Source organism: Moschus berezovskii, chromosome 21, assembly GCF_049115385.1.
Source record: "Moschus berezovskii isolate FMDL1 chromosome 21, NW_MosBer_1.0, whole genome shotgun sequence".
Taxonomy (NCBI): Eukaryota; Metazoa; Chordata; class Mammalia; order Artiodactyla; family Moschidae; genus Moschus; species Moschus berezovskii.
In genome coordinates, this window is record NC_142480.1 from 11585958 (window position 1) to 11612423 (window position 26466).

General features: G+C 55.1%; 2 protein-coding genes across 4 annotated transcripts in view; one reads left to right on the forward strand and one right to left on the reverse strand.

The window, feature by feature from the left end:
* Positions 1–15613, forward strand: part of ASB2 (ankyrin repeat and SOCS box containing 2) — a 48221-nt gene extending 32608 nt beyond the window's left edge. For all 3 annotated transcript variants that reach the window (XM_055418430.2, XM_055418429.2, XM_055418428.2), the window contains 4 exons: positions 1955–2126; positions 8088–8652; positions 9833–9986; positions 14935–15613. In XM_055418430.2, the coding sequence (XP_055274405.2) occupies positions 1955–2126; positions 8088–8652; positions 9833–9986; positions 14935–15071 (1028 nt within the window). In that variant the 3' untranslated portion in view covers positions 15072–15613. The remainder of the gene's footprint in view (positions 1–1954; positions 2127–8087; positions 8653–9832; positions 9987–14934) is intronic.
* Positions 15614–20948: 5335 nt separating this feature from the next.
* FAM181A (family with sequence similarity 181 member A) lies at positions 20949–22899 on the reverse strand. The gene is made up of 2 exons (XM_055417628.1): positions 22657–22899; positions 20949–21917 (listed from the first exon to the last, which is right to left on the reverse strand). The coding sequence occupies exons 1-2, from the start codon at positions 22897–22899 to the stop codon at positions 20949–20951; spliced, it is 1212 nt and encodes a 403-aa protein (XP_055273603.1).
* Positions 22900–26466: the final 3567 nt, after the last annotated feature.

The window sequence follows — 26466 nt, forward strand, 5'->3', positions numbered from 1 at the left end:
GCTCATAGACAACAGAGGTTTATTTCTCACAGTTTTGGAAGCTGGGAAGTCCAAGATCAAGGTGCCGTTGGACTCAGCATCCCATGAGAGCCTGTTCCTATCTCCTAGACCTCCATCTTCCTGTTGTGTCCTCACATGGTGGAAGGGGCAAGGGAGCTGTCTGTAGTCTTTTCTATTAGGGCACTAATCCCATTCATGAGGGCTCCACCCGCAAAACCTAATCACCTCCCAAAGGCTCTACCTCCTAACACCATCACACTGAAGATTAGGTTTCATATGAATCTTGGGGGAACATACATGTTTTTGTCTATAGCAGATATTTAATTCTATTATCTTACTTAGATAACCTCACAGTAACCCCTTGGTTGCTAGGTACTATTTTTCTCAGTCAACGGATGAGAAAACTGAGGTTCCTAAAGGTCATTTGAGGCCATGGAGCTTGTAAAGCATGAAACAGAAACTTCAGCTGCTGTCTGTCATGAAAACCTGTGATATTTCCACTAGACCAGAAACCAGTCATCAAATATTAAAATTACCGGAGAGCTTGTGATAAGCTGACTACCCAGAGGGGATCTGTGGCTTAACAGATACTTCTGATTTCAGCCCTTGCTGATGTTTCACTGCTATCTCTGTTCCATTTCCGATCAGAATAGGGGCTGGGAACAGGCTGCACTTCTTTCTGCAGAGAAATCCCTGCCTTCTCTCTCTATCGCCACCAGGAGATGGAGCAGATGTAGGAGACTGGGCTGAAGGGAGACCATCGCCAGACTGATGCCTCCTCCTGGCAGCACAGTGTAGTGTTTCTTTCAGAGGAGACAAGAAGCAATGCCTGTTAATAACTTCCTCTCTTAATCCTTGAAATGGAAGGCATGCTGCATGCATGCTCAGTAACTTCACTCGTCTCCAGCTCTTTGGGACCCCATGGACTGTAGCCCATCAGTTCCTCTGTCCAAGTCTCCAGGCAAGAATACTGGGATGAGTTTCCATGCCCTCCTCCAGGGGCTCTTCCCCACCCAGGAATTGAACCCCGGTCTCCCACATTGCAGGTGGATTCTTTACCATCTGAGCCACCAGGCAGAGAAGAGCAAATAAATCTTAATTAATAAAGTTATTGGGGGTCTTCTTTATGAGGAGGCTCTGTGCCCTCTTAGAATTGTGAGGGCCTTCCTCAGGGCAGGATCTGGATCATTTTAGGTGGAATGAGCGTTAGGAGCATTGTCTCTGCCATCAGAACATCTGCCAAGGCTTCTGCCATCAGACCGTCTGGGTTCACGTTTTGGCTCTTCCCTTATGAGCTGGGGGATCTGGGGCCAGTTGCAGAGGTTCTCTGTACTTCAGTGCAAGAGACATAAGAGATGTGGGTTTGATCCTTAAGGTCAGAAAGGGTTGGACATGACTGAAGCAACTTAGCACACATACACACGCGCGTGCTTCAGTGTTCTTGTCTGTAACATGGAGATAAAGTTGTTACTGATGGGATGGGGTTAGGATATGTTGTGGACTCAAAGAGACAGCACATGTACAGTTCCATGTGCGTGTCTTAGTCGCTCAGCCTTGTCTGACTCTTTGAAACACTATGGACCATTGCCTGCCAGGCTTCTCTATCCATGGAATTCTCCAGGCAAGAATACTGGAGTGGGTTGCCATTCCCTTATCCAGGGGATCTTCCCGACCCACGGATCAAAGCCGGATCTCCTGAATTGCAGGCAAATTCTTTACCAAATGAGCCATGAGAGAGGGCCCAGCATAGAATAAGTGGTCCTTAAATCCCAACATCACTGTGGCAGTTCAGGCTGGCGGCCCGGGGTCTCAGTGTAGCAGAAAGGAGCTGGGGGTCCTCTGGGTGATCCAATGTGTCAGGGCGGTTACGGCAGCAGCGCCCAGCCCGAGGTGGGCGTTCCATCACTGACAGTGACCGGCCTGATCGCTCACCAATCCGCCTCTCCTTCTCCAGGCGCTGACATCAACACACAGGCCAGCGACAGCGCCTCCGCCCTCTACGAGGCCTGCAAGAACGGGCACGAGGAGGTGGTGGAGTTCCTGCTGTCACAGGGTGCAGACGCCAACAAGACCAACAAGGACGGCATGCTCCCGCTGCACATCGCCTCCAAGAAGGGTAACTACAGGTCAGCCCAGGCCCCGCCCCCAGGCCCCGCGGCTCCTCCCCCTTCCCCACCCATTCCTCCGAATGCCCCGCCCACTGGGGGGGAGGGAGGTCCGGAGAGTTCAGGGCCCAGGGCACGGTTTAGGTGGAAAAGTGGAACACCTCCAAGCAGTTAGCAAGCTAGAGTGAACGCTTACAACAACGGCAACAACAATGATAACAGCAAACTCCTATGTGGTACTTACCAGCACTTTACATTATAAACATATTTAATCCTTTTAACAACTCTACTTCTCATAATTTTTATTTTAAATGAATTTATTTCCAAAAGGAAACATTTATCACATGATTAAATTGTTCAAGTTACCAATTTATAATTAATTAAAAAAAAAAAAACCCTTTTCACCTATAATCCCATCTCCTGTACCCCAGATGACACACTTCAGGAAATGCAGCCCTGTCCCCAACAGGGAGAAGATTGTCCATGCTGGGGGTGTGGTGGTCTCCGCTCAGGGAGATGGGGGTGAGAATGACACCCTGGGGAATGGAACGGAGAAACAGGAGACAGAGCTGACCCTCAGGGCTCCAGGCCCTGGTCTGCAGATACCCACACAAATAACCAACCAAGGATGCCTCCCCGCCCCATCCATGCACACAGGAGACCTCACCTTCTCTGGGCCACATAGCAGGCTATGAGGCAGACAGATGTGGGTTTAAACTCCTACTGAGGCCTTGGGGAAGTAGCTTCACCTTTCTGAGCCTCAGTTCCCTCCTCTGTAAAAGACGAAGTAGTCATACTGCCTGGTGGGGGGCGGGAGAGCTGTTATGGGGACTAGTGAATAGGATACACGTGTGTATAGAGCAGAAATGAAGCGCCCAGCAGAGGGCAGCACAGCAGGTGCTCGCTGTGTTCTCCCCTACGTAGGAAGGGTAAATTCCATCATTTTTCAATGAACCCAGTGGAAAGACAAAAGCAACTCAAGTCAGGCAGCAGTGATGGGCAAGAGAGCATCTTGCTCTCCAGCTGCAGAAAGATCCAGCAGCAGTCAACAAACATGGTTTATCTTAGTCTGACTCTAGAAAGATCCAGAGGGAAAGAGAGAGATGGGGTGACCCTCGAAATCTCCTGGTCCACTGGCTCTCCAAACCTGCCCGTACAGCAGGGTCACTCTGGGCTGTTTTTTAAATGACACCTCCCAGGCACACGAAACCAGAATCTCCAGGAGAGAAGGAACCCATGCCTTTATCTTTGAAAAGCTCCCAGCCAACCAGATACAGCCCAGTCAGACCTTTAGGGGTCCACTGATATAATCCAAGCCTGATTTTGCAGAGGAGGGACCAGAGGTCAGAGATGGGAAGTGGTGTGCCAGAGAGTGGCAGAGCTGGGACTGTCACTTGGCATCCTTCAGTCACACCCAATGCCTTCAGGTGGGCCCAGGTGCCAGCAGTCTGGCCCCAGCTGGTGGAAAGTTTGAAGGAGCACTGGGCATGCCTAAGGATGGCCAGGGAGCAAGGCCTCTCTGGAACCACCTATGTGGATGATGTATGCTCCTGGAAAGTCTCCTGCTTTAGACTCGTGCTGACCCCCAAAGCCATTTCTCTGGTTATTCATCCTCTGTTCTCAGACCCCAGGTTTGTCTGGACCCCAAGAGTGAGAAAGACCAGCCCACAGTTTGAGGGCTGCCCAACAAAGGGGTCAATCCAGGTTCCCAACAGCTTCTGTCCCCTGGCAGGGCCCCCGGCCAGGAAGGCCCCAATGCTGCACTCACCACCGGGGCATGTGCCGTGTGGCCCTCTCCATGCCGTCCTTCCTTGGTTGCTCAGGGATCTGCTGTGGCATTCTCTAGACTTTCCACACTCAGCTGCCTGCCAGGACACCCTGCCCGTCCATGGCACAGAAAGTGGCTCCAGCAGCTGGGGCCCATGTTTGCCAGATGGCGAATTCAAAGCATTTACTGCAGAGCGTGACATTTAGGTGTGGCTGAGAAAGAAGCCCCCAAGACCCCAAAGTCTTAGGCACCTCCAAGATATACTTTATTCTTAGTTTTCATTTCCAGTTTAGCAAAGGCAACTTTTGAGATTAAAACTCAGCACCAAGTGAAAGAAAGTGAAGTCGCTCAGTCATGTCCGACTCTTTGGGACCCCGTGGGCTGTAGCCCACAAGGCTCCTCCATCCATGGGATTTTCCAGGTGAGAATACTGGAGTGGTTTGCCATTTCCTTTTCCAGGGGATCTTCCCGACCCAGGAATTGAACCTGGGTCTCCCACGCTGCAGGCAGACTCTTTACCATCTGAGCCACCAGGGAAGATAGATTTATTAAACTGTTGGTATTAGACAAGAGCAGATGGCCCAAGGTTCCTTTAAACTGAATTCAGAATAGCACTGCAACCACTGCTTCTCAACCTTGGCTACACACTGGGACCCCGGCGAACTCTTAAAGCCCCGAGTCTTGGGCCCCAGCTTCAGCGATCTCGCTGAAAGCAATCTGGGTTGGGGCTGGGGCTGCAGATGATTTTATGAGGCATAGAACCAGGATCTTAGACTCAATTTTGTGGCTGACATATAACACTGACTTGCCTTTGGACTTTACTTCTGGCCCCCTAAGTTAAAATATACTTTCTCTTTTACTTCTAATTAATATTACCTTTGCAAGGCCCTTAAAACTCTTTCTGGGAAAACTGCTTCCCTGCGTTAGCTCCCAGGAGAAAAGCTGCAGACTTTCCCCCAGAGGGACCCCTCGTGGGCAGGAGTTTCACTGTGCCCTTGGGGATGCCCTCAGGCAGATTCTCCTCTGTGGAGTCTTTTCTGGCTCCACGCAGCCTCAGAGGAGAGATATCCCCCCAACACACACACACACACACAGCTGGGTTGACACACCGCTGCCCAGTGTTACTGGGAGCAGAGCCATTTGTGGGCAGCTGGTTCCCTTGTGAAAGTCAAGTCCATGGTCAAATTTACACTGAACGCTGGCAAAGGTCACACCACCATGGCCTGGTGACCCAGGAGGCTGAGCTGGTGGGTGCAGCCTCCGTGCTGGGGAAAGAAGAAGAGACGGATGGGACGCTGGGCCTCCCAGACACCAAAACTTGTACCAGGCAACGGGCACCTTTGCTCTCTACTTAAGTTGCATTTCGAGCTCCTATGGTCCCAGAACCTGCCTGTGGGAGAAGTGGGAAGGTCCCAGCCCTCATCCTCCTGCCTTCTTCCCATCAGCTGGGCTGGGGGAGAGGAACGATGGCACGCAGTGGGGCCACCAACCTTCACTCTGCCTGGGCTCTGCCACCCACCTCCAGGCCAACCTCACGCTCTCCTCCCCGCCCCCCACATTCGGGTCTCAGTTTCACCCTCTGTAAAATGGGAGGCTGGACACACTGATCTCCAGGCCCCACGCAGCATGACACATGGACTCTCAGCTTGGCCACGTCCTACAGAAGTGTACAACAATTAGATGATTTCACTGTTATTAAGATGATGCTTCTGGGACCTAAGCTGCCTCTAGTCACATTCCCACATTTCTGCCACTTTGCCTTGGTTCAACGGGGGACCACTGGAGACCAGCTGTGACCTGCCAGATATCGGCCCATCTGGCCAGCGGCCCCGGGCAGTCCCCCTCGCTGTTTTTCCCGTGGTTGGGCACGTTACGGCTATTACAGAGCATTTGTCAGCGATGGCTGTGGTCCAGGGTGAGGCCCCGGCCCTGCCTTTGACCAGCACCTCTACAGAGTGAGGTCAGGCCTCCTGAGCCTGCACAAATAGAAATTAGGAGGCAATTAGCCCCCCTGGGTGTGTGAATTTCCTTTTGAGGTTTGAGAGGCAGATTTTAAGCAAACACAGCGTCACTAACCATAATAATACTTTCCACTGAGATCCTAACGGGAGATCCCTGGCATCAGATTTCCAGGAAGCCAGAAGCCCGGGGAGTCCAAGTGCCAAGAGGCAGAGAGGCTTGGGAACAGGCTTGGTGCATCTGCTTGCCCTGCCATGGTCACCTCCTTGAAGCCCACCCGAGGTCACCGGTCAGCAGGGGTAGGGAAAATTAGGGTCTGGAATCATGTCAGTGGCAAGAGCTTGGCAGGTGGCAGGGGTTTAGGGGAAGAGAGCAAACACAAGAGGTCAGGAGTCCTGGGGTCAAGCCCCAGAATGGCTTTCTGGCCTTTGATCAATCGCTTAATCTCTCTGAGCCCCCTCTGTTACAAAGAAGGCCACAGACCCACTCTGGCAGCCTCACAGGGCTGCAGTGAAGGTAAAATGGGTCAGGCAAGTTAATGCATTGTAAGGAATTCAAAACCCTGTGACATAGCAGCTGTCACCTGACCGCTAGCTACACAAGAAGTAGGGGAGTGGCTCAGAGTGTGGCTCTCACTCTAGGACAAGGGTCCCCAACCTCCAGAAGCTATTGCCTGATGTTCTGAGGTGGAGCTGATGCAATAACAATAGAAATAAAGCACACAATAAATAGAATGCGCTCGAATCATCCTGAAACCACCGCCCCCCCATCCCCAGTCCATGGAAAAATTGTGTTCTGTGAAACTAGTCCCTGAGGCTGAAAAAGTTGGGGACAGCTACTCTAGGGGGAATCGGACTACCTGGGTTCAAACCCTTCCTCCATCACCTACTACTGGCTGGCTGTTTGTCCCAGGGCAAGTCACTTACCCTCTCTGGGTTTCTGTTTCATCATCTCTAAGTGAGATTAATGCTAGTACACACCTCATAGGGCTGTTGGGAGGATATATTATAATAGATTACTGTAGGTTAACTGCTGAGAACAGCACCTGATTCAACAGGAGCGACCACAGTCAGGACTGGCAGGAATCTCCAGCCTCAGCCACAGCTGATCACCCTCTCCAGGCCGTAGGCAGGGCAGTGAGCCTGGGAGAGGCTAGAATCAGCCTTCAGGGGAACAGGCATTGAGATCCACAGGACAGGGGAGGTGACCTCATGGTCACTGAAGGCTGACCGGGGCCTGGGGCAGGAGTGGTTGGGACAGACACATTTGTCCCCTCCTGTTCCCCCAGAACCTGGTGGCGCCACCAAGTCCTCAGGGCAGCAAAACAGAGATACAGGATAGCTCAGCCCTGGAGTCAGAGGAGGGGACAAGTCCTGGTTTGTGTCTCCCAACATATGGCCTAGGCAAGTCCCCTAACATCACTGAGCACTGATTTTTCTCATCTGAAAAAATTGGGAATGACGAGACATACTTTATGGGTTGTTGTGGAGATTAAGCCAAATAATGCTTGGAAAGCCTTTGGAAAGTGTCCTGGCACATAATGAGCCCTTGGATAGGGCTGTCCTTGCCCCCCAAGTTCCCACCAACCTAGGCAGGGCAGGGTCTAGCACAACTTTATCACGTTTTCCCACTCTAGGTCTGGGGGCCTTCCAGTCAATTCCTCTAGAAAACTGAGCTGGGAGTGGGCAATACCCCTTAGCCTGAAAGAAGTCAGCAAGAGATTCTTGAAACTGCAGTCTAGTCTGGCTGAGGTTTTTGAAGGGCTCAGACTTTAGAGGCTTGTGGCTCAGCTGGTAAAGAATCTGCCTGCAATGTGGGAGACCTGGGTTCGAGCCCTGGATTGGGAAGATCCCCTGGAGAAGGGAAAGGCTACTCACTCACTCCAGTTACTCTGGCCTGGAGAATTCCATGGACTGTATAGTCCATGGGGTCGCAAAGAGCCAGACAAGACTGAGAGACTTTCACTTCACACTAACTTTAGGGGTTCTGGGTCTGAAGCCCAGCTCCACTCCTTACCGGCTTTGAGGTTTTCAGAACGTGGTGGAAGCTCTCTGAGCCTCAGTTTCCCTATCTGTGAAGTGGACCCCCTCTCCCTCAAGAGGTAATTGTTGAGACTGGCCGTCTCCTCGGCGCCCCCTGCTGGTGGGCCCTGCCGCTCCCACGCAGTGGTTGCGAGCGGCCGCGCCTGGGCCCCCTCGGCGCCCCCTGCCGGCGGGTCCGGCGCCGTGACCCGCGCGTGCCCGCCCCGCCCGCAGGATCGTGCAGATGCTGCTGCCGGTGACCAGCCGCACGCGCGTGCGCCGTAGCGGCATCAGCCCGCTGCACCTGGCGGCCGAGCGCAACAACGACGAGGTGCTCGAGGCCCTGCTGGGCGCGCGCTTCGACGTGAACGCGCCGCTGGCGCCCGAGCGCGCGCGCCTCTACGAGGACCGGCGCAGCTCGGCGCTGTACTTCGCCGTGGTCAACAACAACGTGTACGCCACCGAGCTGCTGCTGCTCGCCGGCGCCGACCCCAACCGCGACGTCATCAACCCCCTGCTCGTGGCCATCCGGCACGGCTGCCTGCGCACCATGCAGCTGCTGCTGGACCACGGCGCCAACATCGACGCCTACATCGCCACGCACCCCACCGCCTTCCCCGCCACCATCATGTTCGCCATGAAGTGCCTGTCGCTGCTCAAGTTCCTCATGGACCTCGGCTGCAACGGCGAGCCCTGCTTCTCGTGCCTGTACGGCAACGGCCCGCACCCTCCCGCCCCGCCGCCCTCCAACAGGTTCAACGATGCGCCCGCCTCGGACAAGGCGCCCAGCGCGGTCCAGGTAGGGGGGCGCGCCGCGGGGACTGCGGCCAGGGCCAGCGGGCTCCCGAGCCTGGGGGGACTGGTGGTTCGCCAGCCCTGGAGGCGAGGCGGACCCTAGGCAGGGTGGACTGCACTTGGGAGGCAGCTCGAGCCGGTGGTGAACAGGATTTGGAGGCAGTGTGGACTAACGGTTAGTGCACTTTGGAGGGCGTGTGAGCTGGCGTTTAGCACCCTTTGGAGGCTGTGGAAACTCAGCAGCAGGACTTAGCGGTTCGCAGCAGCATTTCAGTCCCCTGTGTTAGGGAACAGTTCGGCAGACGATTTGTGGGGAACTCTGCAAAACTGAGGGGTTCACCACCCCCAGCAAACTTACACCTGGAATATGATGGTGATGGACCAAGATCCGGGTAGAGGTGAGGGCAGGCCTACTGGAAGATCAGGTGAGTTTCAGATAGTCAATGACCCCAGAGGCAAGACCTGCCCATGGTGATGATTTAATAAGTCAAACTCCAATGAACAGGAAGTTAGAGGTGCTTCCCTAGTGGTCCAATGGCTAAGAATCCACCTTACACTCCAGGGGACACTGGTTCCATCCCCGGTCCCAGAAGATCCCACATACCACCAAGCAACTAAGCCTGTGAGTTGCAACTACGGAAGCCCGCGTGCCTAGAGCCTGTGCAGCAAGAGAAGCCAACACAGTGAGAAGCCTGCAGACCTCAATGAAGGGTAGACCCCGCTTGCTGCAACTAGAGAAAGCCTGCGTGCAGTGACAAAAACCCACCATAAGCAAAAAATAAATCTTTAAAAAGGAAGTTAGAAACACTCTTAGAGATATTAACAATGGCTAATGGCATCACTTATGGGCCATCTTCTATGTGCAAAGAAGTTTATATTGCCTTAAATCTCATAAAAAAAAAAACCCCTTCGAGTGAGTGTCATATACCCATTTTCTAGACAAGGAAGTTGAGGCTTCGGGGGCCCAAGCTGCCTACCTCCCCCCTTTGGCAGCAGCGGCCTGTATTGATGAGAGGGAGGTGTGGATCTGGGGAGTCGGATTCTGCCCTGGGCATGCGTGGTGCCTGTGCTCGGACATGGCCCCTGCCCTCACTGGCTGTAGGTCCCAGTGGGAAGCAGATGAGCTTGCTGAGGCAGTGCTCTTGCTCCTGTTTGTCCCAGCGCTGGCCTGTGTTCTCTTGCAGTTCTGCGAGTTCCTGTCTGCCCCGGAAGTGAGCCGCTGGGCCGGGCCCATCATTGATGTCCTCTTGGACTACGTGGGCAACGTGCAGCTCTGCTCACGGCTGAAGGAGCATATTGACAGCTTCGAGGACTGGGCTGTCATTAAGGAGAAAGCAGGTACGGGCCGTCACTGCTGCTGCTGCTGGCAGATGCCCCTGCCGGACTCAGGCCCAGGACTCGGGGCCTGTGACTGCTCCTGACATTTGATGAGCACCTTCTCATGCCAGGCCATGAAATGTGGCTCACATCCAGTGTCTCCGTGATCCCTTGTTTTGTAAATGAGGAGACCGACCCTCAGAGAGACTGTCACTTGGGCAAACGTCTCATCACTAGTTAGTGGCAAAGCGGGGATTCAAATCCAGATTTGATCCACTAAAGGGTGTTTTAAACAAAACCCCCAGCTCCCTGAGGGGTGTCAGGACCTTTAGAGTAAGTTGTTCAGGTTTGTGGGCCACTGGGAAGCCGTGTGGTGCGTGGAGAAGGAAGTGATGGGCTTGGGCATCTCAAACTGTAAAATGCACACGAAGCACCTGAGCATCTTATTTGAAATGCAGAGTCTAACCTGGCAGGTCTGGGGCAGGGCCTAAACGTGTACTTTTCAACGTGCTCCCAGGGCACCCTTGGAGCAGCACTGGTCTAGGAGACAGGCCCCCAGAGCTCTGGAACCAGGGGCTTGCTGGGTGATCGTGGGCAGGACATCCCTCTGGACCTCAGGGCCCCTGTCCAAACAGAGCAAGCTGGACGTGCTCAATGTCCAGCTCCTCCAGCTCTGCCAGCCTGGGGTGTTTGCAGGTGGGATGTGCCTGGCGCAGTGAGGTGGGCTTTGGCCACGTTCCAAAAGCTCTGTGCAGTGTAGATGAGGCAGCCTGGCTGTCAAGTCGGAAATCCCTCTAAGGAATTGTGGAGCTCGCCTGGGCAGTGAGGCGTAGGAAACAGTTAACTGGGTACTTCAGCGGATACTGAGGACATGCCTGTCCCAAGGAGAACCAGCTGCCCCAGGTTTCCTCAGGGTCTGAAGGGCACAGTCCCGTTTCCGGCTGTTTGTCGATCACGTGGCACAGAGGCTGACTCGCAGAAAGTTATTGTTATCCCACCGCTGCTGCTGTTGTCCCCAGGTGAGAATGCTGCCTCATTGCCTGTCCAGGTGTCCCACAGCCCAGTGCCCAGTCTTGCTGAGTTCCTTCTTGATCCCCGGGCCCCTTTAAGTCTAAACTTCCTGGTAGGATTTTCCATTTGCACAAATGCCTGGGAACACTTGAATTGAGGCCCTTGAAAAACTTACTGAGAAAGCGATGGAGGGGGAGTGGAGAGAGAGACCCATGCCGGGGCAACACGGAAAGGAGGGTGGTATTGACTTGCTTACTGGCTGGGAACTCCAAATTCGCAATAAAACATTCATTGAATTCATAAATAGTTGCTGTCACTGTAATTGGCCACTAGAGGCCTCTAGAGAGTAGAGCGGTTCTTGCTGAGAATCCCACCTCACTTTCTCCTGGACCTGCCCTGCCTGGGAAGGGTAATTAACAGCTAAACTGTCCCTGGGGGAAAAACTGCAGAACCTTTTACTGTGCTATAAACATTTATTAACAAGAGGAACAAATAGTTCTTTTCATTTAATGCTGTGTTGTTGATATCAGAGACTCCAAAGTAGGGAACACCACTAGACCATTTAGGTATGACCTAAATCAAATCTCTTACGATTATACAGTAGAAGTGACAAATAGATTCAAGGGATTAGATCTGATAGAGTGCCTGAAGAACTATGGATGGAGGTTCATGACAGTGTACAGGAGGTAGTGATCAAGACCATCCCCAAGAAAAAGAAATGCGGAAAGGCAAAACGATTGTCTGAGGAGGCCTTACAAATAGCTGAGAAAAGAAGAGAAGCTAAAGGCAAAGGAGAAAAGGAACGATATGCCCATCTGAATGCAGAGTTCCAAAGAACAGCAAGGAGAGATAAGAAAGCCTTCCTCAGCGATCAATCAAAGAAATAGAGGAAAACAATAGAAAGTGAAAGACAAGATATCTCTTCAAGAAAATTAGAGATACCAAGGGAACATTTCATGCAAAGATGGGCTCAATAAAGGACAGAAAAAGTATGGACCCTGCAGAAACAGAAGATATTAAGAGGTGGCAAGAATATACAGAAGAACTGTACAAAATAGATCTTCATCACCCAGATAACCACCATGGTGTGATCACTCACCTAGAGCCAGACATCCTGGAATGTAAAGCCAAGTGGTCCTTAGGAAGCATCACTACAAACAAAGCTAGTGGAGGTGATGGAATTCCAGTTGAGGTATTTCAAATCCTAAAAGATGATGCTATGAAAGTGCTGCACTCAATATGCCAGCAAATTTGGAAAACTCAGCAGTGGCCACAGGACTGGAAAAGGTCCATTTCATTCCAATCCCAAAGAAAGGCAATGCCAAAGAATGTTCAAAGTAACACACAATTGCACTCATCTCACACACTAGCAAAGTGATGCTCAAAATTATCCAAGCCAGGCTTCAACAGTATGTAAACCGTGAAATTCCAGATGTTCAAGCTGGATTTAGAAAAGGCAGAGGAACCAGAGATCAAATTGCCAACATCTTTTGGATCATCAAAAAAACAAGAGAGTTCCAGAAAAACATCTACTGCTTTATTGACTACGCCAGAGCCTTTGACTGTGTGGATCACAACAAACTGGAAAATTCTGAAAGAGATGGGAATACCAGACCACCTGACCTGCCTCCTGAGAAATCTGTATGGAGGTCATGAAGCAACAGTTAGAACTGGACATGGAACAGCAGACTGGTTCCAAAAAGGGATAGGAGTACATCAAGGTTGTATATTGTCACTCTGCTTATTTAACTTATATGCAGATTATATTATGCGAAATGCCAGGCTGGATGAAGCACAAGCTGGAATCAAGATTGCTGGGAGAAATATCAATAACCTGAGACATGCAGATGACACCACCCTTATGGCAGAAAGTAAAAGAGGAACTAAAGAGCCTCTTGATGAAGGTGAAAGAGGAGAGTGAAAAAGTTGGCTTGAAGCTCAACATTCAGAAAACTAAGATCATGGCATCTGGTCCCATCACTTCATGGCAAATAGATGGGGGAAAAAAGTGTAAACAGTGAGAGACTTTATTCTGGGGGCTCCAAAATCACTGCAGATGGTAACTAACTGTAGCCATGAAATTAAAAGACACTTGCTCCTTGGAAAAAAAAGCTATGACCAACCTAGACAAGATATTAAAAGGCAGAGACATTACTTTGCCAACAGAGGTCCGTCTAGTGAAGGCTATGGTTTTCCCAATGAGAGCTGGACTATAAAGAAATCTGAGTGCCGAAGAAGTGATGCTTTTGAACTGTGGTGTTGGAGAATACTCTTGAGAGTCCCTTGGACTGCAAGGAGATCAAACCAGTTCATCATAAAGGAGATCAGTCCTGGGTGTTCATTGGAAGGAGTGATGCTGAAGTTGAAACTCCAATACTTTGGCCACCTGATGCCAAGAACTGACTCATTGGGAAAGACCCTGATGCTGGGAACGATTGAAGGAAAGGAGGAGAAGGGGACAACAGAGGGTGAGGTGATTGGCTGACATCACTGACTCGGTGGACTTGAGTTTGAGCAAGCTCTGGGACAGGGAAGCCTGGTGTGCTGCAGTTCATGGGGTCACAAAGAGACGGACACAGCTGAGTGACTGAACTGACTGACTTTCACTTTTAATGCTGTGTTGTTGATATCAGAGACTCCAAAGCCAGCCAGGATGCCAGCCTTGGAGGCCTTGTGTCCTCTGCCCGCCAGCAGCCTTCTGCCTTCCCACAAGCTCAGCCTATGCTCTGCTGAGAAAGGGGCTGCGCTTCCCCGGGCAGGCTCTGTCCTGAGATCAGAGGGCAGCGGAAGGGGTCAGAAATGCCCTGATGGGGCAGCTGGAGAGGCTACACCGTGGTGCCCTGGCCTCCCCCACCCTCCCCACGCTCCCGCTGCATTCCCCGTCTCCCCTGGGTGGTCTCTTTGGCTTGGCACTGCCGCTTCCCCTGCTTGGACTGCCCTGCCTCCGTCCCTCACTTGCAAATTCCTACCCACCCATCGAGACCTTTCTCAGATGCACCATCTGGTGTGAAGGCTTTCCCCAAAGCTCCTGAGTGGATACCCCTGCATCTCTGTCCTCGGCACAGGGCCAAGCGCCGTGAAGGGATCAGTGTGTGTGTGTTGGATGAATGGATGGATGGCATTCTTGATTCAGCAAATACCTACCCTGTTCCCGGAGCTGAAATTGATTACCCCATTACTAGATGCATCAGGACCAGTTCTCACCCCCTCTCTCCGCCCGCCGCCCCTTAGCTGAGAAAGCTCCACTTAATGAAGTTTCCTTGGGGGCCTCCTGGAAGAGGCGGCCTGGTAGGATCCTGGGACGTGCTCAGTCCCTGCTCGTTGATCCTGACTTCTCTGCACCTCCTAGAACCCAGAGCTGAGCTGGATGCATGGGGGTCACTTAGGAGGTCATATTTGCTGAGGCTGTGAGGAAGGGCGGGGTCTGGGCTGACCCGTACAGGAGGGAGCCCAGGACAAGCTCCAGTGCCAGGCGTGATTCTTGTTAAGCCCTCACCTGTGAAATGGGCTTGGTATCTGCCCTCCTTGGGCTTCCCCGGTGGCTCAGTGGTAAAGAATCCACCTGACAATGCAGGAGACGTGAGCTCAATCCCTGGGTCAGGGACGATCCCCTGGAGAAGGAAATGGCATCCCACTCCAATATTATTCTTGCCTAGGAAATCCCATGGACAGAGGAGCCTGGTGGGCTACCGTCCATGGGGTCACAAAAGAGTTGAACACAACTTAGCAACTAAACAACAGCAACACACCTGCCCTCCTCCTTCCCTGGGCTGTGCAGATACATGAAGGATGACGCCTTTTCAGTTGGCAGGGACCATGAGTGTGGGGGAGTCAGGGCGTCTCCTCTCTTAGCCAGCCACATGGGTCAAGTGCTTCCCACAAGCCAGGGGTCAGAGATGCAAACCCTCTGCCGGGTGCAGGCGACCAATCAGCATCTCTCTTTCTGTCCTTTTTCCAGAACCTCCAAGACCCCTGGCTCATCTTTGCCGGCTACGAGTTCGAAAGGCCATTGGGAAGTACCGCATCAAACTCCTGGACACGTTACCACTTCCAGGCAGGCTGATCAGATACCTGAAATACGAGAACACCCAGTAACCAGAGCACGCGGGGGAGGAGCGGCTCCTCGGACGGTTTCACTGAGTCTCAGGACAGCGGTGTCCCCAAATCCAGGGGACCCGGGGACAGACGTGGCAGGGAGCCGCAGGGTTCTCAGAGGTCTCTGGGCCAGAGCTTTGCCCAGAGCAGAGGACAGCTGTGTCGAGCAGAAGAACTGTGTTGGCTTTCACTTGGATGAGGAGATCCCAGACTGGCTCTGCCATCAGGAATGGCAGAAAGTTCCATTCCTGGGGCCGGGAGGTGGGACCAGGGCAGAACTTGGGGTGGTTGAGGGAAGGCAAAGGGGCCGGCAGCGAAGCCCTGACCCCACCTCCAGGCTATGGCTGGAGAGCTTTCTGGGCTGATTCTGTCTTTGCTGGACAACCTTGCTGCAGAGCTGCCCCGTGTGCCTCCCCCTGTGCTCTGTGAAACTCCACCTGACTCTGAGCTCTCTCTCCAAAGCTGTGGCCCAGGGGAGCAGGGTGGGGAGGCCTCGGGCCCAGAGGGCTTCCTTAGGTACAATAAATGTTGCACAGACAATGCCCTGCCAGTGAAGTCTCTTTCACTAGCCCCCTCCAGGGCCTCGAGGTCCTCAGCCCTGCTCCTGTGGGAGTGAGGGGGGGACACGGGGCTGGGACAGGGCACACGGAGCCCTGATCGCATCACTTTGGTTTGGACTTCTGAAAGGCCCCAGAGCGTGTGTCCTTCATTCACCAGAAGAGACCCGACGGCCCAAGGAGAGGGGGCAGATCAGAGCTGGCAGTGTTGGTTTCTCCCTGGTTCCGTTGCCATAGAAACCGAGCATCATCACAAGCAGGGTCTCAGAGCCTCCAGTCTCCTGACACCTGGCCTTGTCTTACGCACACGTGCCCTGGCACTATCTTCATGTTTTCGCTCACCCATTTGGCGACAGAGACTGAGATATGAGGGGAAACCCGTCTAAACACTGGCTCCTGTGAGCAGGTGCCGGGGGGGAGGCTGTCGTCAACCCTCTCGAAGGCCCCACGCTTGAGAGGCAGGAAGCTGGCTGTGTGCCCTCCGCTGCATCCTCCCATCCTCCCATGACCTGGGGGGAGCCGGACAGGAGCCGCCAGCCTGTTTCGGGTGCTGCAGGTGAGAGCACCGAGGATTGGCACGTAGGGCACTTTCTCAAGGTCTGAGTCTGTCTTACTGATACCATCCTGTTTGTTTTTCCCTGGAAGTCACACTCTGCAGAAGGAAATAGCAACCCACTCCAATGTTCTTGGCTGGAGAATCCAGTGGACAGAGGAGCCTGGTGGGCTGCAGCCCATGGGGTCGCAAAGAAACAGATATGACTGAGCGAGCACGCATGGTAGCTCATAGGCACTGTCTTCCCCCGCGTGATTAAAGCCACTCAGGTGACACCAGAGCAGGTGACCTTGCTGGAGAGCCTGCTCGGGCCTCCTCTAGGAAAAGCTTAACGGAGATCAAAGGTTATTTACGGCCTTTGCTAGATAAGCAGCTGGATGGGTTGCAAGAGCACTGGTCCCAGGCCTGGCTCCAGGTGGGCTTGCACCTCTGGGGCCTTGGGTTCCCAGCCTTGTGGCCCTTGGTGGCCTTTTCAGCTCTTTTCGGCTCTTACATCTTGGCTTTCCATGGAACCAGTAAGTCCCAATGCCTTCCTAAAGAGGCCGAGTCTGCCAAGTAGCACCTTCCAGCCAGGGGTTTGGGAGACCCGGCTGCTTCTTGCCCCCTTCTCCCTGGTACAGGTGGGAAAACAGGCCCAGAGAGGGGAAGGGACTTGCCTGGGTACACACAGCAAATCCCTGGGGGTCCAGCCCAGCATTGCTCGGCTAGTCTCGTGCTATCTTGCTGTAGAGATCCTGAAGAAATCCCGAAGGAAGCCTGGGGATGTGTAACCCTGGGGTCCAGGGGAAGTGGCCAAGGAGGGCTCGGTGTGTACTCGGGAAAACCCTGACTGCAGAATGCCTCCGCCAACCGGGAGCCAGAGGGCATGGCGGTAGTCTAGGATGGGATGGAACAGAAAGATGCTTGGGTGCATTTGGGATGGGGCTGGGTATCAGGCAGACTCTTAAACTCCAGCACTTCTCGGGTCACCTTATGTTCTAGGGGGTCCTAACAGACAGGGGCCATGGGCATCTGGCAGGAGGGGGACACTGGTCAGAGGGAGGCCTCCCCTGGAGGAGGTGAGGGTTGAGGAGATGGCAGGAGGTGGGAAGGAGGGCTCGGTCCCTGCATTCAGCGTTTTGTGTGTGTGTGTGTGTGTGTGTGTGTGTGTGTGTGCACGCGCGCATGAGCGCTCGCATGTGTGTACGCTGAGTCATGTCCAACTCTTTACAACCCCATAAACTGTAGCCTGTCAGGCTCCTCTGTCCATGGAGTTCTCCAGGCAAAAATACTGGAGCGGGTTGCCATCTCCTTCTCCAGGGGATCTTCCCCACTCAGGGGTCAAACCCACAGTCTCTTGCATCTCCTGCATTGTCTAGTGGGTTCTTTACCAGCTGAGCCACCAGGGAAGCCTGCATTCAGCGTTGGCACCGTCTCCAGCCTGGGAGGCCCTGGAGTCGCCTTGGGTTCTTAGAATATTGCTGTGCGTCCATACAGATCAGCCACAGTCGCGGGCCAGGGCCCTTCCTTCCCCTCCAGTGCCTCTCCCAGGCATAGCCTTTGCAGGTTCCCCTCCCCGTCCCCCAACCACCTCCTCGTAACCCAGCAGCTAAAGGGTTAATGTCCCACGGCTTCCGGGGTCGATCCCAATTGGTCGGTGCTCAGACTGTGCCAGGGGTTTCCTTTTTTGACCATATCTGCTGTCAAGAGGACTATACAGCCTGCACTCCCATGCTTACCCAGCCCCTGGACAGATTTCGGCCTCAGGGATGTCTAGACAGCCTCACCCAACAGTCAAAGTCCTGGAAGTGGCTCCGTGTCGTGGGCAGAAGCACGTGTGACCCAGTGCTGTTTTGGTTAGGGGAGCAGCTACTTTTGCAGCTGCAGCTGTCTTTTTGTTTTGATACTGAGAATTTCCGAGGTGTGTCTTTTCCCCAGCTTGCTTCCACGTGGGGAATTATGGTATCAGGTGCGTCTGTTGAGTGGCACCTTGGTCAAGGTTTCTGCTTCCAGACAAGGCTCCCAGAGTGTGATTGAAACACCACCAGGTATCCCCCTGGGAAAGGTTGAGCCCCAGAGGGGCTGTGGGGGCCCAAGCTCCATGCGCTGGAGCAGCACCCCAAGGAAATGTGCCTCCCAGAGCAGGGCTCCTTCTCTGAAGGAGCTGGCTGGTTCGATGGCCCCAGAACCCATTCCTGTGGGCCACTCAGTCTATAAACGTTGAAATGTTGGCATGGAAGGACCTAGAAACATAGATAACTAGGTGACTTTGGGTGCCACTTTTCCTCCTTCGTGTCACACTAGACTGCCTGGTGCTCTCACCATCCCCACAGCTACACACGTGGCAGGTCTGTTCTCCTTTTTTTAAATTTTCCATCACATTTTTCGGATGAAGAAATTCTGGCACAGAGAGGTCAAGTAACTTGCCCAAGGTCACACAGCCACTAGATGGCAGGGCCAGGATTAGAGCTTTTAATGCCCTGCTGTGCTGCGTGGAGAGGCTGAACCTTATCACTATGGGTCCCGCAGGGACCTTCATAATGTGCAAGTCGGGAAAGGGGGACGTACCTCCTCCAGGGACCCTCTCTGTTTAAAAGCGGAGCAGCCTGAAGGTGAGGGTCCCGGCTGAGGGCTCCTTACCCCATGAACCAGACGATCACTCAAAACAACCCTACTTGTGTCACATGGCCTCGCGGCTCTGACATCCTCTGAGACCGTCAGACATAAAACACCAGAAACCCACCCACTTTCCCAGTGAGCAAGCTGCCCCATCCCTGGGGGTGCCTCACTTCAGGGGCACCCTGCAGGCCCTTCAGTTCAGTTCAGTTCAGTCGCTCAGTCGTGTCTGACTCTTTGCGACCCCATGAATCACAGCACGCCAGGCCTCCCTGTCCATCACCAACTCCCGGAGTTCACTCAAACTCATGTCCATTGAGTCGGTGATGCCATCCAGCCATCTCATTCTCTGTCGTCCCCGTCTCCTCCCGCCCCCAATCCCTCCCAGCATCAGACTCTTTTCCAGTGAGTCAACTCGTCGCATGAGGTGCAAAGTATTGGAGTTTCAGCTTTAGCATCAGTCCTTCCAATGAGCAGGCCCTTAGCAATCACTAATTCTGAGTCCTGTGTTAGGAAGGATTCTGAGGCCATATCTGGACCTGAAAGGGGAGCGTCTGTGACCAGTTAGGAGGCTCACGTTGGATGCAGAAGCGGTGTGTGCATGTGATTGCTAGGAGGGGCTTCCCCAGTGGCGCTAGTGGCAAAGAACCAGCCTGCCAATGCAGGAGACGTGAGAGATGCAAGTTCAGCCCCTGGGTTGGGAAGATGCCCTGGAGAAGGAAACGGTAACCCACTCCAGAGTCGTTCACGACTGAGAGACCCAGCACGCATGCGCTACTTTACAGAGGAGGAAACTGAGGCACGGAACGGGGAATAACCTATTCAGCGTTACGCTGTCCGTGTGGGTGTGGAGCCCCCCACCAGCCTGGCCCCCTGCCCCCGTCCCCGTCGTGAGAACTGTGCTTTAAGGAAACGAGACACCCCCACGGCAGCCCCCACGCTCTCAGCCACAGAGCCACGCCACCCACTGCAGCGTGGGTGGAGGCCCCCAGTGGCCTGGCTGGTTTGGGTGCCATCGGGGCCAAACCGAGGGCCAGTGCCCACCAGCAGTGCCCCTCTCTGTGCATGGTCGCTGGCAGAGGCCCTCATCTTTCCATTGACGGGCGCCTAGTGTGTGCCAAGGGCTGCATCAGGCCCAGGAAGAGAGCCAGCGGCAGGAAACCTAGGAATCTGAATTAGCTAGAGGGGATGGTGATGATGACGGTGATGATGAAGACTTTGCCTGTAGACATAGAGCCAGAGAATAAACGAAAACAACTTGGTCAGACACCCAGTTATTTTGTCCACAAGAGGCCCCGTTCCTGTTCGGCCTGACCTTCCCCTCTGACCAGGGTCAGCCGTGACTGCCTTGGCCCAGCCTCTGCTCTGAGGCTCTGACGGGGTGGGAGGTGCCACCGAGGGGCCTGTTCTCATCTCACCGCTCTTCCCACAGGTGGGGCAGGGAGGCCCAGAGAGGAAGGGTCCAGCCCTACATCCCATGGCAGAACCAGGAGGACAGTTTCACCCCCCCACACACACCAGTACCAGCTCCTGCTCTCCAGAGCAGTTTGGACCCTTTCCCAGGAATTCTCTCCACCTTCCTTCAGGTTGAGCTGTCGGGCTCCCAGGCCATTCCAGGCATCAGGGAGGCCCCTGGGCTACTCCAGGTACCTCCCCGCCGACAGCCTCTGTAAGCGACCCTCCATCTGGGCATAGCCAGCATTTCCTAGACTGGGGGACCAACCAACCTCATGAACCCGAGAATGTGAAAACTGCAAAAGAAATGTCTTTATTCTCTTAACCTTCTTAGTATTTACAAAGAACAAGAAGAACAACACTGAGACAGGCTTACACAGTGGGTAGCAGGTGAACAGATGGTGTAACGCTGGCTTCTGGGGTGGCCGGAGGGCCAGGGCCAGGGCCTGGCCACCTGAGGTCTGCACGGGCACGTGGGTGATCTCTCGGGTTCTGGCCTGCTGGCGGAGGGACTGGCCTTCAGAGGCTGTGCAGGCTAGCTGGACGGCTGCCTGAGAAGAAGCCCCTGCCCCATCCTGCCCTGCCCTCCTCGCCACCCCCCCAATGCAAAGGGATGGTTTTCCCTCAGCCCACTCCTCACGAGAAAAGCTTGCTTGCTCCTGGGGGTCCCCGATACCCTGCAGGCCAGAGGAGGAAGCCAAGGCCCTCCCCACCTGGCTAGAGGTAGCCGAAGACGTTGAAGATGGGTGGGGGCACGGCCGGCTTGGTGGGGATGGGTTTCAGAACCACAGGTCTGTACACTTTCTGCCCTGGGCCCTCCACGTCCTTGCAGAAGTGGGCCAGCTCGCCAGGGGAAGCCGCACTTTTCCGCCAGAGGCCCAGGCTGGGCATCGGGCTCTGGGGCAGGGTGCCTGGAGGGCCTGGGTAGATGGGCTGTCCATGGTACTGGAAGGGGCAGCAGCTCCAGGCACTGACGCGGCCTACCAGGGAGACCCCGGGCATCTTGAGTGGCTCCTTTTCAGCCGGTGCCCTGGGGGAGGCGGGCACTGGGGCAGTCTCGGACCCCAGGGGTTCCAAGCCTTTACAGTGTTTCTTACCCTCGTAGGGAGGTACCTCCCGGGGTCCCAGTCCCCCCTCCAGCCCCATGGGGTAGCTGTGGGTGGGCCGTGGCTCTTCCCAGAAGGAAGCAGGCAGCTGTCTTTTCCTCATGGGCACCTGGCCAGGCCTGGCAGCTCCTGGATCCAGCCCATGGAGGGTCCGCTCCTTAGAGAGGCTTTCCTCCCGGTCCGGGTTCCCCAACTCCTTCTCCTTGCAGCCCCCACCCCCACCGGGGCTGGAACCGTGGCCACATTCGAGGGGCAGCGGCCTCCCGGGCCGGTCCTCGGGCCCCCTTTTCAGGTGAGGCTCGGCCCCTCTGCCGGGGAGGCCCCGCGGGAGCCGGGAATACTTCTGGGAGAAGCGTTTGAGCTGCTTCTGCAAGTACTTGCGGTGATCGACCGAGCGGCGGCAGGGCGCGGACTTGTCCAGGGCTGCCTTGATGTCGCTGGACGCCAGGTTCACGAAGTTCAGCAGCATCTTCACGTCACTGTCGGATGCCATCACCAGAGCGCCGCTGCACAGGGCTTTCCATGAAGAGGCTGGGTTCTCCAGGCAGCTGGCAGCTCCAGGGAAGAGCACAGCGCCGACCTGACGAGGGACACAGCAGCCGTTGGTGTCTCTCCGAGCATCCACACTCCACCCTCCCCAAAGGCCACATGGCTGCAGACAGCAGCGGTCCCCACCTCAGCCCCCCTCAGCCCTAGACAGAGTCCCTGGGTCATGGATATCCATTCAGGCTGCTAAGCATTTCCCAGAGCCTCTGGGATGCAACGGGAAGAAACCCATTTCATCTCAACAGGGCTCCGCACCTGCTGGTAAGGCTGAAACAGGTCGGGCGACTTGCCCAAGGCCATTCGGCCCTACCGAGTGGCGTTGCTGGGGCGGGAGCCCACCAGCAATGACGCGTGTCTCTCCACACACCACGCTGCCCGCAGGGCACAACTTGCCAGCAAGGTTTCCATTTCCTGAGCCGAGGCAGCCGCTCCACTTTAAGGCAAGGCCAAGCCCCCTGGTTGCCTGGCGGTGCCCTCCTCCTCCCACCCCCACCCCCAAGCCCTGCTAGCAGCCGCCACCCCCCCTGGGTCCCCACGCTCCACCCACAGATCTCACGCAGGACAGGCAGGACCCCTGTCTGGCACTCAAGCCGAGGCCTGCCTGGCAGGCTGATCGCAGGCTGCGGGCAGCGGGGCTCCCCCGTAGAAGCATCTGCAGCAATTTCATGCCTCCTCGGCCACCACCCTGCAGCCCCCCGCCCCTCCTCTAGGCCCCGGCCAGCCCCACGCCCCCCACCCAGTGGGGCCTGAGCCGCCTGGGCCTCCACACTGACCGAGGGTGCGGGGGCCCGGGCCCCCGCCAAGGCGGCCCGGCAGAGGTTTCCCCCGCGCCGCAGACCTGGGCCAGGCCCGGCGCGGCCGGCGAGCTCCGTGGTCCGGCTGGAGGCAGCTGTGCCGCCCTCGAGTGGGCTGAATGGAGGACGACGTGTCCCCGGAGCTGGGGGGCCCTCAGGCCAATCAGGAGCGCCTCTCCAGATACAAAGCATCCCAAGCAGGCGGCGGCCCCGTTCCCACATTCTTTGCCGTCACAAATTGTCACCATGGGGACCATCACAAAAAAGACAGCTCCCAAATGCAATCATTTCCCGGTAAATTTCTACCCTTCAGCCCACTCTCCCTTCCCGGCCTCCACGCCCCTCCTCCCCTTGACCTCGGTTCCCTGGTTTCTCGAGGGGGCGGGGTGTGTTGTGTGCGTGCGCATATGTGTGTGTGTGTGTGTATGTGTGTGCATTTAAAAAGTCCAAGATTGAGGAGGGGCTGGACCCAGAAGAGATGGGCTTGCAAACCTCCCCACAAGACTCCGGGCCTGCAGCTGCCATGCTCCAGTGCAGACAGACAATCGGACGGGGTAAGCCAGGGCGGGCTGCTTTCCCCGCTGTCCTTGAGTGTTGAGTGGCTCACTCTAGCTGTCTCTCTCCCCTCTCTTTCTCTCTCTCCCCACCCCCTTCCCAAGGCATGGGCACTGGCGGGCCTGCGAGGGCGGGCAGCACGCTGATGTTGGAAAGGTGGCCAGGGAAGGGCCCTCTAACGAGGTGCTGGGATATCCATGGGAAGGGGGCCGGAGCTCTCAGGAATCTTGTCTTTATGTTTGCTTCCTCAATTGAGCTTCACAAAGCCTGAATTGCCCATTCAGTGAGGCCGGACAAAAGGTTGGCGTTGCACGGTCCCCTAGCATTTGTAGTCAAACAGTTAGGGACTTAAATCGAGTCGTCATGATGGAGAAAGAGGTGGACAAAGCCCATAGAATTGCCATCAGCAAACATTTTCCTGTGTCATATTAGCCAGTCTCCATGGCTCCCCTTGGCCTGGGGACAATGGCACAAGTTTGCACACTTGGCTACTGTCACCGTGCCAACGCTGGCGGGGCCGCAAGCAGGGCCGCTCCGAGCAAGCAAGGGAACCCGGGCCGGCCGCTGGCCCTGCCCACCGACTGGCCCAAAGGAAGGTGGGCCGCAGGCGGAGGGAGACTGCCTGGGAAATCCGGATAGGCGAGGCCTCCGCGCCAACCAGCTGGGTGGGCCCCCGACACGCCACCCTCTGCCTCTTCTTTCCTTTCCTCCTCTCCTTGCCTTTCCTCTGCCACCTTCTCCTCCTGCCCCCTAGCTAGCCGACACCAGCCCACACCTTGACATCACAAACTAAAATGATGCTCTCCAAAGCCCCCTCCCCACCCCCCAGACTGGGAGCCCTGGCAGGGCAGGAGGACTCACCCACGAGTGATGCTCCCACCCCTTCCTGCTGGCCAATAGGCGGCCACTGCCAGCGCCAGGTGCCTGCAGGCAGCACGGGGGCTCCTAGTCACCTCCCCTCTGGCTTGAGGGTCCCCACAGGCTGAAAGAGGGGTTTGGAGGAGATGGTTTAGGCACTGAGGAGCCTGGTGTAGTGTTCTCCGGGGCCTCTTCCCCTGCTGCTGAGATGAAGGCTTGAACTTGGACTGGAGCATCCCGATCGTGGGCCCCTCCCTGCAGCAGCCTCTGCATGCCCAAGGGCTAAACCACTGTCATTTTACCCGCCTGAGATGTAGGGCTTATTTGCTTCTGCAGCACAGTCCAGCCCACCCTGACTGGTAGAAGCAGAAAACATCCTTTCTGCTCCAAAGTGCCCTGCCCACACGGCTGGAGAAAACACTCTGCTGCCCGAGGTCACCTGATTAGGCTCTGGAGCAGCTCTCATCATGGCTCCACACTGCCTACTGCCAGGGGCGCCCAGCCTCGTATGAATTCCAGCCCCTCCACAACCTAGCGCCGGCCCAGGAACCACCTTCGCCATTATCCTCTGCTGGGAGACTGACCTCAAATTACCCCAGCCCCAGTCCCGCCTGGCCTCCGGACCCTCTGTGTCTGCTGCCACCAGCCTCTCCGTCTGGTGGGCCTTCCCTCCTCTAAGAGCGTGGAGATGCTCTCTGCACACTCTGCTCAGATCTCAGCTTCCTCCGAAAGGCCGGCGCACCTGCAGTCCCTCCAGCCCACCTGACGCCGCCTGCCCGTGACGTCATCCCCATCCACCAGTGATGGACTCCCATCCCCAACAGGTCCCTGAGCGCTGTGGGAGTCGAGTCTGCTTCTTTAAAAGCCTCCAGAGCTCTTAATGGGGGCTGTTCTTCCACCAAATAAAGGAGAGAGGCGAGGAAGGAGGGGAGAGAGAGAAAAACAGGGTGAAGTCAATGGAGATTTGCAGAGCACCTGGAACCCACTGAGACGCACGCATCTGGACAGCTCACGTGGCCCTGGGGCAGCTCTGAGTGTGTGGGTGTGGCCAGCCCAGATGGGCAGCACAAGGGGCAGTTAGTTTCCCAAGCACCCACAGCTACTAACTGGTAGAACTTGAACCTGAAGCCAGGACTGTCTGGATACAAAGCCCATGTCGGTTGCGCCAGGCCATCACGCTCTCCTGAGCTGTTGGGTTGGACGGCCTCTCAGACCAGGTTTTCTGTGCAAGTCCTGGCTTCAGCTCTTCTGTCCTTCGTCAGGACGTGACTCTCAGCTTCTGACTCAGGAGCATGGGAGCTACAGCGATGCGTGATCAGGCGAGGGGAGGGGTGGCGACTGTGGCTTGAACTGTGGCCTGAGAACCTGAATTGACTGCCCTGCACGGACCCAGCCCTACCCCAGGCCCCGGGCCACACCTCTGGGACTGCCTGTGACCCTTGCCAAGGAAGCCTCCTCCATGATTTTCTGATGGCCCGTATACACAGGTGAAAGACTTCACTGATAGTAATCATGCCTCGCTCTGGAGAGAATTTCCACAGTCATTCTCTCAGTGTGGTCCTGGGTCTGTGCAGGGAAGCAGTTGTTCCCCCTATTTACAATGGGTGACACGTCCAAAGACAAGCTTCAGACTTCTGCTTCTTGGGCCCAGCTCAGGCAATCCTGTCCCCTCAGCACTCTTTCAGGCCCAGCTCAAACATCCAGGAAATCTTTCATCAACGTGCCAGCATTATACACGCTCTCATCCTCCATTTACAGACTCAAAGATGAAGTCTAGCCTCCGTGGTTTAACACAGACAGCTGGCACAGAGGGTTATTGCTGTTCAGTCGCTAAGTCATGTCTGACTCTTTGAGACCCCGTGGACTGGAGACGCCAGGCTTTCCTGTCCTTCGCTGCCTCCTTGCTTGCTCAAACTCATGTGCATCAAGTCAGTGATACCATCCAACCATCTTATACTCTGTCAGCCCCTTCTCCTCTTGCCCTCAATCTTTCCCAGCATTAGGATCTTTTCCAGTGAGTCAGCTTTCCACATCAAGTGGCCAAAGTATTGGAGCTTCAGCTTCAGCATCAGTTCTTCCGGTGAATATAGAGGTTTGATTTCCTTCAGAGTTGATTATTTTGACCTCCTTGCAGTCCAAGGGACTCTCAAGGGTCTTCTCCAGCACCACAATTCAAAACCATCAATTCTTTGGCACTCAGCCTTCTTTATGGTTCAATTCTCACATCTGTACATAACTATTGGAAAAACCATAGCTTTGACTATATGGACCTCTGTCAGCAAAATGATGTCTCTGTTTTTTAATATGCTGTCTAGGTTGGTCATAGCTTTTCTTCCAAGGAGCAAGAGTCTTAATTTTGTGGCTGCAGTCACTGTC

What these genes read in the sequence shown, in the direction of transcription:
- FAM181A (XM_055417628.1), bottom strand. Translation starts at nt 22,899, where the DNA reads ATGTGGGAACGGGGCCGCCGCCTGCTTGGGATGCTTTGTATCTGGAGA. An exon ending in CCCGGGCCCCCGCACCCTCG is followed by an intron (nt 21,918 to 22,656) that starts GTCAGTGTGGAG and finishes GTCCCTCGTCAG; the next exon opens with GTCGGCGCTGTGCTCTTCCC.